An 11026-nucleotide genomic window follows, 5' to 3' on the forward strand; every position below is an offset into this window, starting at 1 on the left:
TTTTCCAAACAAGAGTCCTGTCCCAGGGAATTTCTTCAAATATCTAAGAACTTTGTATGCAGCCTCCAAGTGTGTGGCCTTAGGAGCATGCATAAACTAACTAAGAACTCCCACTACATATGCAATGTTTGGTCTTGTCATAGATAGGTAGAGAAGTCTTCCCACCAGTCTTTGATACTGCTTTATGTCTGCTATGGGCTCATCACTGCAATCCCCGAGCTTGTGGTTTACATCTATAGGAGTGTCAGCAGGTTTTGCTCCAAGCTTCCCCGTGTCCTTCAATAGATCTAGAACACATTTCCTTTGGGAGATGAAGATACCCTAATTAGGGCGAGCAACTTCAATTCCAAGGAAATAACGTAAAGGCCCCAAATCCATTTCAAACTGAGTGGCCAAAAATCTCTCAATCTCTGTATCTCTGAGTCCCAATAACCGGTGATAATAATGTCATCGACATACACAATTAAAGTTGCCATTCTCCCTTGCTCTCTCTTCACAAAGAGTGTGTGATCAGACTGGCATTGCTTAAAACCCATCTGTAACTGCCTTGTGGAACCTATTGAACCAGGCCCTTGGAGACTGTTTTAAGCCATACAGAGATTTCTTTAGTCTACATACTTTCTTCTCATTTCCTTCAGCACAAAAACCTGGAGGTTGGGTCATATACACTTCTTCTAAGTCACCATTCTAAAAAGCATTTTTAATGTCCAATTGATGAAGCTCCCAATCTAGATTTGCTGCTAAAGAGAGGAGAACTCGAATAGAATTCATTTTTGCTACAGGTGCAAATGTTTCCGCATAATCAACTCTATACACCTGTGAAAAACCTTTTGCAACTAGCTGGGCCTTGTACCTCTCCACTGTGCCATCTGCCTTATGTTTCACAGAGAAGACCCATTTGCACCCCACAAGTTCCTTTCCCTCAGGAAGATCTACCAGCACCCACTTTCCATTTTTGTGAAGGGTATTGATCTCCTCCTTCATTGCATCTCTCCATTTAGGAACAAGTAAAGCTTCTACAACACTCTTAGAAGGGAAACACTGTCAATAGCAGAGAGGAAAGCACAAAAAGAGGGTGAAACATTCTCATAGGATAAGGAAAGAGCCATTGGGTGGTGAGTGGTGCATGATCTGACACCTTTCCTCTTAGCAATAGGAAGATCCAGATCACAATTAGAAGTATCAATATCAATGGGCCCAAGGTCATTAACTGGAACAATAGTACCTGGATGCGTTGATGGACTCAACCCTTGAGGGTTCGATGGCGCAGGTTCCACAGCTTCAGGATGCTCAGTGTCTATTGAACTTTGTTGGTTTCGGCCTTGACTTTTGTACCGCTGTCTACGAAAGACCCAGAATGGAGGAGGGTCAGGAGGAGAAGGCAACAAAACATGTCTCTGTTTCTCCTCACTTGAACTCTCCCCCTGAGGAGAAGCAGGGAAGAAAGGCACATCTTCAAAGAAAGAAACATCCATGGATACAAAGTACCTTTTGGAAATAGGGTCAAAGCAACGATAACCTTTTTAGGAAAGGGGATAGCCAAGGAAAACACAAACAATGGCTTTGGGATCTAGCTTACCACGGGTAGGAGATAGGTCATGGACAAAACGCTTACACCCAAATACACGCATAGGGATAGGAAACAATGGAGCCGTAGGGAAGATGAGCTGATGAGGGGACTTGTACTTAAAGAGATGAGATGGCATCCGATTGATAAGATAAGCCGCAGTCATAACAGCATCCACCTAGAACCTTTTCGGAACATTCATGTGTATCAGCAACCCTTGAGCAACCTCTAGGAGATGACGATCCTCTCTCTACAACCCCATTCTGTTGAGGGGTTCTAGCACAAGAACTACGATAAATAGAGCCACAAGTTTCAAAAAATTCTGTGAGGTCACCATGAAAATACTCTTTGGCATTGTCTGATTGGCTATTTCGGCCCACATAAAGTTCTGCTTAACTGATGGTAGCATAGTAGTCAAAAGCCATGACATAATCATGCAGTTTTCCTGGTCCCACTTATCATATTCAGCAGTACCAGTCCTAGGTTCCTTCACTTTTCCATTGATATACCCTGCCTTACCTCGGGCTGTGATGTAAGCCGCATCTCCTTAGATCAAGTCAAATAATTTCTGCCATCTAAGGGAGTAATGGTCGTTGGAAAGCTCATAGAGTCAAGATTGCTGTTTATTCCTCCTTGGTTGAAAGAAGTTCCAGAGATTGCAGAGTCTTCAGAGGTCATAACAAAAGCTGTTATCAGAAGATTTAGACCTACAACCCTTCTCCCGCAGTCCACACACTCACAAACACACACAACCCTTACTGTAGGGTTTAAAAACAACTGCAGTCACAGCAACACAGCACTTGCTGTCACAAATCTACAGGTCTATCTGACCTTACAAGGGCTGGTTTAAGTCACACACAACCTCTAGGGTTCTGCTGATGTATTTCTCCATCTGAATAAGGTCACACATGACCTACACAGGTTCTTCACCCACTCAGTTTTGGATCACAGACCCACAAGAAGTATTAAAAAAGTCTACACCATTCGGCTAGAGCAGATTTCAGGGTGTTCTTGATAACAATACCAAGAACCAATGAAAACAGTCACTTCAGTATAGGTTCCTGATCAGTTCGATTAGTTCTGAGAAACAGTCCACAGACGAATGGGAGAGAAGAGGAAAAAACAACTACCGACCTCAATAGAACTCAGTCAATCATCTGTCGAACTTGTTTTCTTTTCCGTTTCTGTTAAAAAAAAAGAGAGAACAGGGTCCACCAACGAATCTCAATGCAGGGTCGAACTTGTTTTCTCCATTTTCAGTCCATATATGTGTTTTGCAAAACCTTCGATAAGATGCCTCTTACAGAGCGATGTCCTGCTCTGATACCATGATCTCGATCAAGAGGAGAGAGGAGAAGAAGAAGAAGAAGAAGAAAGAGAGGAGAGAGAGAAGAGGCGAGAAGAGTTTTGACCAAAAAACTCAAACTGGTGGCGCCAGTAATTTTGTATTTATATGATAGGGCGACAATATAAAAATAGAAGATAAAAAGACAAGAGTGCCCCTGTGGCACATAACTATAGAGTTGCATCACCCTGTTAAGGAAATCTGGTGTTGTCCCATCCCCCTTAAAGTCAGCGCTTTTTGTTGGGAAGTGTTTCATGGTTGCATTAATACTTGTGATAAGCTTCAAAGGAAGAGGCCAAACTGTTACTTGTCCCCCAATTGGTGCCAGCTTAATGGTGGGACTGCAATTCATCTCTTAATCTTCTGTCCTTTTGTTTTTGTCTGAGAATGGTTTGCTTCACTTTTTGGTTGCAGGCGGCTCTCTCCTGTTAGCTTGGGAAGGTTGTTTAGGCCTTCTGTCTGTAGTTGCTCTACTAAAAGGGGCAGACTGATGTGGAAATGCACAAGGGCAGCAGTGATTTGGACAGTCTGGGAGGAAAGAAACTCTAGAATTTTTGGGGAAAAGGAATAAGGAAGCATTGGTTCAGGTCATAACCCTAAGAGTGGCACATTGGGTTAAGACCTTGAATCTGTTCTCAGACTTTAAGATTGATGATTTCTTCAGAACTTGGGGGGCTATAGCTGCCTCATCCTCTGGAAGACAGATTGCAGCAGTGGTCTGGTTTCCCCCGCCTTGTGGCTGGTTGAAACTGAATTTTGATGGGAGTACTGTGGGCAATCCAGGCCCCTCTGGAATTGGAGGGGTTATCAGGGATGAGGAAAGGAAATATATGTGCTTTCTTGTTGGGTCCAGCTGGGCAAAGTTATGTGGCAACAACAGAATTCTTAGCCAGCTGTTTTTGGGTTTGAGAAAGCTAAGGAAATGGGTTTCGAAAGGCTAATTATTGAAAGTGATTCCAAAACAGTTGTGGACTGGTTAAAGAAGGGGGAAGGAGTTTCATAGCACCTAAGGGATGATCTTAGGAGGTTCAAATGGCTCTCTAGGGACATGTTTATTCAAGTTAATTGGGTTAGAAGATCGACCAACAGTTTGGCGGATAGTTTAGCTAAGCAAGGGGTACAAAGACAGTCTATGTTTTGGGCTCAATTGTAATAATTGAGGGTTTTAGACATTCGGTGTTTAATTGTATCCTTCACAACTTGTTGTGCTGTCTTAATTAGCTTAATGAAATCTTTTTTCTGAGATAGACAAAAAAAGCACTAATGGAACAAGGAAGACTGCTGAACTTCACATACACTGGCAACACAACCCCAAAACTTTAAGCCCTAGTCATCAAAAACCCACAAAGACACATGTGGCAATGATGAACAGTACATACCTGATGGAGAAAGGATCCTACAATCCACTATAGCATAGGAGAGAAGGCACAAGCCTCTAGAGACACCTTCACAGCATTTGGCTGTCAACAAATAATACTTTTCTTGGCACTACAACCAAGAAAGGAAAGAAAGAAGAGAAAACAAGTGTTCAGGTTAGGCAGATATAGTGTTTTTCTCTTCTATGTCCAAAAAGGCAGGTTCTAGGAAGAAAAACTTGGTCTGAATGCTTCTACTACCCAGAAACATGCTCTGAGACCATACCATTCAAGAGAAAGAAGAAAGAGAGGGGAGATGAAGAAGAAGACGAGAAACAAGTCAAATTACAGTAGTGCTCTTGCGTCACAATCTACTAGAAAATACGACAGCCTTGTTGGGGCAGGGCCTTGTAATAAATTCAATATAATGTGCAAGAGGAAGAAGGTGAAAGTTAAATCTAGACGTAACAAAAGAATGTTGCAAGACTCTTCGCCTAAGAAGGATCAAGAATACTTGAAGGTGGGGGACATTGTTCTGTCTGATGAGCAGTTAAAGGAATTAGATTTAGAAATTGTTAGGAAAGACTAGGATAAGAAAGAAGAAGGTTTGGAGGTGCTAGAAAGTGATGATGATCAGATTTTTGAGTGAGATTTGTTGAGAAGAAAATTGAGCTGGAATTGTTGAAAAAGAGGTCCAAGTAACTATAATTTTGGGTCTTTTCTTTTTATGTGGGGAAGAATTTGCAAGGCAAATTTTTTGTTAAAAATGCAAGAGGTAAGGATGACACGGTTTGTTCATTTCAGATTTTAAGGAGGAGGTGAATGGAAATATTTGTTTCTATTTGGGGAGAAAAGGGGGTTTGTTTTGAGGTTAAGGGCTTTAATTGGTTGGTAGGCTGGGTATTGGAAAAATTGTTTTAGAATTGGGGTGATTTGTTTTGTCGTGCTTTTGGCAGGGGTGGTTTCGTTTTGCTTGCGGGTGGTCCTCATTAGTTCATTTGGGTGGTGTTCAGCAAGGTTAAAATGTTGGTGTTGGTGGAAATATCAGTCATTGAAATATAGGAAACATATCAGAAATGTCATATAAAATAATGTAAAATCTACAGACATGGTGGAAACATTGTGAAACATGTGAAAATATAGGTTGGTATTTTATGAAATGATAAAAGAAGCATAGGTACACCCTTTGAAATTATTATTTTGTTCCAAACCATCAAACAGAGACAAAATAATTGTGGAGATGTACAAGGGCAAGTGGTGACTTGGACAGTTTGGGAAGAAAGGAATACAAGAATTTTTTTGGGAGGAGAAGAGTAAAGAGATAGATATCGAGATCATAACCCTAAGAGTTGCACATTGTGTGAACACATTGAAACTTTTCTCAGACTTTACGGTGGAGGATTTCTTCAGGAACTGGGGGACAATAACTGGCTCTTCCTTTGGATACCCCCAATTGGTGGTCGGATGAAATTGAACTTTGATGGAAGCATTTTGGGCTAGGTGATAAGGGATGAGGGTTGTAATATATGTGCTATGTTTTCAGGTCCCATACAGCAAGGTGATTCAGTAAGGGTGAACTTTTGGCAGCAGTTTTTGGGGTATAGAAAGCTAAAGAAATGGGAATTGTAATATTGGTTATTGAATGGGACTTGAATATAGTAGTAGGTGGCTGAAAAAAGGTGAGGGGGTGGTTCAGCAATTTAAAAATGAAATTAGATGCTTCAAGTGGTTCTGAAAAGACACAAACATTCAAATAAGATGGGTTAGGAGATCTGCAACTAGCTTGGCGGATGGTTTGGCTAAGCAAGGAGTTCACAAACAACAAATGTATTGGGCACAATTGTAATAGAGTGGTGGGTGTGCATGTTTTTTATTGGGCTGTTTCAGACTTTCACAACTTCTTGTTGTAATCTTTTTATTTCAAGAAATTAATGAATGAATGATTTTCTGCATTGCTGATAAAAAAAGAAAAATAAACATATACAAAATAATATGTTGTGAAGTTGTCTTGTAAACCACATCATAGAGTGAGTTGAAGCAAAATTTAAACTCATAAAAATGCAAATGATTCTAATAGATTGATTAAATAATATATTACATAAATAGAAACTAAGATTTAACTTATTTATCAAAAAAAACTAAGATAACTGCAAAATTTAAACTCATACAATATGCTTTCCACCATTTCTTTTACTCCCCCATTGTGTCAGTAGTTTTCACTGGGGAATATGCTGATTCTAATAACCTTTTTTGTTGGTACCCATGGAAATGGAATATGCCGATTCCTTTATTTTATTTTTTGCGAGGTAAATTTCTAATCACCTGTCATTGTGTGTTTCTTTACTGGTGGCTTTAATAAATTTTCTTTTTTATTTATCTTCAATAAAAAAAACTAGATAAGGAATGGTGTTTGATTTGTTTGTAATGCATGTGCTTATTTTTCTCAGATGATGCTGAGAAAAGAGTCAATATTTATCCACAACCGTTCCTGAAGATACTTCCTATACCTGATCCACTTAGGTTTTACATGCTGCACCCATCAAAGTTTAGCTTGATAAAATTAGGGGCTGGAGGGGATCGGTCAGTATGTGAATGAGATGAATTGCAATACACTTCCATCCTGTAATTATGTTATCAGTTGAGAATGGGCAAAACTGTACACCAAAATTTTCCATTGAGCTACCTTTATTAATGTTTTCAAAAAATAACAGCCTCCCTTGTTTCTTCCTTTTCCTTCCATATTCTTGAAATCATCTCTTCCTACAAAAATTCCTTTTGTATTGGTAATGACAATGGAGTATTTCCTTCTTCACTAGTTCCTCCATGCTTTCCTTCCTGGCAAATTTTTCATCCATTTTTTCTCCTCTTTATCTATAAATTAGATGCATTTGAAGTTATCAGGAGATCAAATAGTGCTTTTGACTCCTCTCTCCATATAGAGGTTGTGCACTAAGAGTTTGTCTTACTTTAATAGAATACTTGTGCTGCTATCCTGAACTGCTGATCTAAATGGGTTTCAAATATTGTCCAAACTCCAAAGTAGGGAAGGAAATGGCATTCTTGTTTGCTCAAGTAGGAAAACATGATATTATTTTCCTCTATATAACCATTTCAAAAAATCCAGTAATAATAGGTGCTTTAAACTTTCAAAATCTTTATTTTCATTTGTTGTCTTTCTTGCTTGTTGTCTTGCTTATCCTACTACATCTACTTATGTTTGACAGGATAGTGATGAGCTTACTGGTCTACACTGCTTTCGTCACCTTCGGGATCAGCTGGCAACATCCATAGAGTCCATAAACAGGTGCCTACTGAGTTATGATTGAATGGTTTTTGCTAAAGTGTTTATGCGTGGTTGCAGTGGAAGCTTGTGCCTGTTATCTACATTTACCATTTGGTATCTTTTGACCACCTACTATTTAATGTTGGATAAAGTACAGTTGAAAGATAATGTAGAAAGCTGACAAACAGTTAGGACTGCAACTTGGGTGGGCCTAATCTGAGCCTGGTCTTGCCCAACTCAAGCTTTTTTAGGGCCTTGGTTTAAGTTTTAGGGCTTCAGCGAAAGTAGGGTCTATTAATTCAAGCCTGGTCTAGTTTATTCAACCCAAATGTGGCTTCGCTTCATTGATATTACATGCTAAAAGTATGATGTAACATACAGATGTGGTTTCAGAAAAAGTATTTTTTTTCTAAAAACCTATGTAAGAGGATTTGAACCCTAAACCTGATGTCTATGGAACAACCTTTCAATCATTTGGTCACATCCAATCCAATTCATTTTTAACAGTACAAAACAAATGTGCAGGTCCAACATGCCTTCCCAACCCAAGCTTATAAGTGTTAGAGTTTTGGTTGGGCTGGGCTTGACCTGATGTTTGGCCCAAGCTTTCACCTTTAGGCTTGGGGATGAGTTGGTGCTAAACCTTGCTTCAGTCTGCTCAAGTTGCAGTCATACCAATAGTACATTGCCTAGTGCAGTTGATTTTGTACATCAGGAGCATCCACTATGGTGTGTTAAACATGGTCAATTAGAAGGATATCAATACAAATGGAAGTAATCAGTTCAATAATCTTTTGGCAATTTTGACATCTACATTACAGAAATTAAAACAGCTGTTTAGAATGCATCAATAATAGGAATTCATGTAAATTTTAATATATCCTCCAAAACATGAAAAGATAACCTCTGAACAGTGTAGTGTAGAGTACTGAGCACTCATTTAACCCATCAAAGTAGTAGAAGATGTAAATTTTTACAGACTTAGAAAACAATAATTCTTTTTTAGGGAAATTGTCTAAAACTCACTACAGCATTTCTCTTAAACTCACCACAACTTTTCAAAACGTCCAGGGATACCCATGTCAGTAAATTGACATTAAACAGACTAACAGGTATTAGTAGATTACCATTTTACCCTTTGTTATATTCGATCCATTTTTCAATATTCCAGAAAATATCCCTGTTATTATTCAACCCAAAACCCGTTTTTCAGCTTCATTGGAATACTTTCAAGAAGCACAATGAGAGCAAAATGTCTCTCAACAAGAAGAAATCTTATGTATAAGTAAGGAAGTTGGGTACTTGAGGGCATTTTAGTCATAAAAATATATTTAATAAGGCTGACTTTCCATTCAGGGGTAGTTTGGTCATGAAAATTGTATTTATGCTGTCATGGACTTCTTCTGTCAGTGTACACTAACGTTGCTCTAGCGGATGGTGAGTTTTGGAAAATAAAAACTCACTGAGATGTGGTTCCCTGGACGTTTTGAAAAGTTATGGCGAGTTTAAGAGAAAAGCTGAAAAGTCATGGTGATTTTTTAGACAATTTCCCTTATTTTAAAAAATAAAAGATGTGTTTGTTACAAAAAAGAAAAATCTTTCCTATGTTTTAGACAAAGCATATTTTGATGGGTAACCAACAAAAGATTTCATCAGTGTATATTTTTATTGGTAAAATGAATGAAAATTTTGCTAAAAAGGATGAAAAGAAAAGGGCCTGAGAGCTACTCTAAGATTTCCTTACTGTATGACTTGGAGATTTTCATAGGGACAATAGCACACCTTGGAGTTCTCTACAATATAACAGGGCTATAAATGAACATTTGAAAAAGAAGAAAGGTCAAGAGTTCTAATGCCTCGAAAACATTTATTGTATAATTTTGCTTATGACAGTACAAAGTAAGAAGCCAAGTAAAAACAAAGTTCTTTTGTTATACCTTGCAAAATCAACCTATACAAAATCCTTAGAAGTCAATGTCTTATTTCATTAAATGTATGCCAGCACCAGCATGTAACTGACATGAAGGATGTTTGTGCACTTTTGGAAATTCGTTTTCTTCTTTCAAATGCTCTAGCAAGTTGTAAGGATACCATCATTCAAATGATGGAGTCCAAGGAATCCAAGGAGATCTGAGGGAAGGAACTAAGAATCCCACTGATCTAAAGGAGATTAAAAAGATACATATGAAGGGAGAACTAAAGAGAAAATTTGAGCAATGTAGATCTTTCAGAGTTCAGGTATGTTTAGATTGGTTAATCAGTCATGGAGGAGAGAAGAGAACTTGAGTATCTCAGGGTCCTGACAGGTGACTTCACTTCTCTTTAAGCCAGGGTTGATGGAAGAATACTTGTGATACAACTGTAGGAATGTATAAGTGCAGTTTGTAATTGTTTTATTTACTTTTTTGAAGGTAACCATGGGTAGTTTTTTTTTTTTTTTTTGATGAATGAAGATAATTTATTAATCCAGAAATTAAGGCAATACAGGAAACCCATGAAGAGGCACGAGCTGTTACCTCTTCTAACAAAGTATTACATCAAATTACAACAGGAATAAACAGAAATAAAATTACATAGCAGCCCAAAATAAATGTTCCCTTGAACTCCCTTGCTTAGCTAGGCCATCTGCTAAGGTATTTGCTGATCTTCCCACCCAAAGAGAGGTAACTGTCATATTTCTTGTGAGCCAGTTGACTTTCCTCAATAAGTCTCTGTATCACCACATAGCTGAAGCTGACTCTGTCAGCCATCCTACAACAATTTTGGAGTCTCCTTCAACTACCAAATGTTGAACTCCTAATTGTTCTGCAATCTGAATACCTTGTACAGCCGCTAAAATCTCAGCTCTATTAGAGTCTCCTATTCCCACAGGGCCTGAAAACAAGGCTAAAATGTTGCTCTCCTTATCTGTCAGCACCCCTCCTATCCCCGATGGGCCTGGGTTTCCTTGGCTACTACCATCGAAGTTCAGCTTTGCCCAATCTTCAGGCGGAGGCTTCCACACTGCAGATTCCTTGTCCTTCCTCGTATGGCTATTGGCCACCGCTTTCCAGTTTCTCCAAATATCATCAAAGGAAAATGTATGAAAGAAGTCCATAGTTCTTAAGCCAATGAATTGCCCTAGTCAAGATACAATCCTCAATGACCTGAATACTTCTTTCCTTTCTTTGAACACCCTTGCATTCCTATCTTCCCAGATTGTCCACAAGGCGGCTGCTCTAATACATTTCCACATCATTTTTCCTTTTTTTGTAGGCCACACAAAAAAAGAAGGATCAAATAGCTGACTTGATTCTGTGGACAGATTCCACCTGCACTCAAACAAAGATAAAATCCAAGTCCAAATAGCACTAGAAAAGGAACAAGATACAAGTAGGTGGGAGCAATCCTCACCACTAGCCCTGCAAAGTACACACCAGTTAGGGGACAAACACATGAAAGGCCTTTTCTTCTGCAAGCAGTCTAAAGTATTAATC

The 11026-nt window shown here is 38.9% G+C and overlaps 1 protein-coding gene across 6 annotated transcripts in view; it reads left to right on the forward strand.

Moving 5' to 3' along the window:
- Positions 1-11026, forward strand: part of VPS54 — an 85687-nt gene that overhangs the window by 13162 nt on the left and 61499 nt on the right. For all 6 annotated transcript variants that reach the window (XM_088903175.1, XM_088903177.1, XM_088903176.1 and 3 more), the window contains exon 3: positions 7492-7571. In XM_088903175.1, coding sequence (XP_088759301.1) covers positions 7492-7571 — 80 coding nt within the window. The remainder of the gene's footprint in view (positions 1-7491; positions 7572-11026) is intronic.

Source organism: Nelumbo nucifera, chromosome 4, assembly GCF_055504915.1.
Source record: "Nelumbo nucifera cultivar China Antique chromosome 4, China Antique-T2T, whole genome shotgun sequence".
NCBI classification, from domain to species: domain Eukaryota; kingdom Viridiplantae; phylum Streptophyta; class Magnoliopsida; order Proteales; family Nelumbonaceae; genus Nelumbo; species Nelumbo nucifera.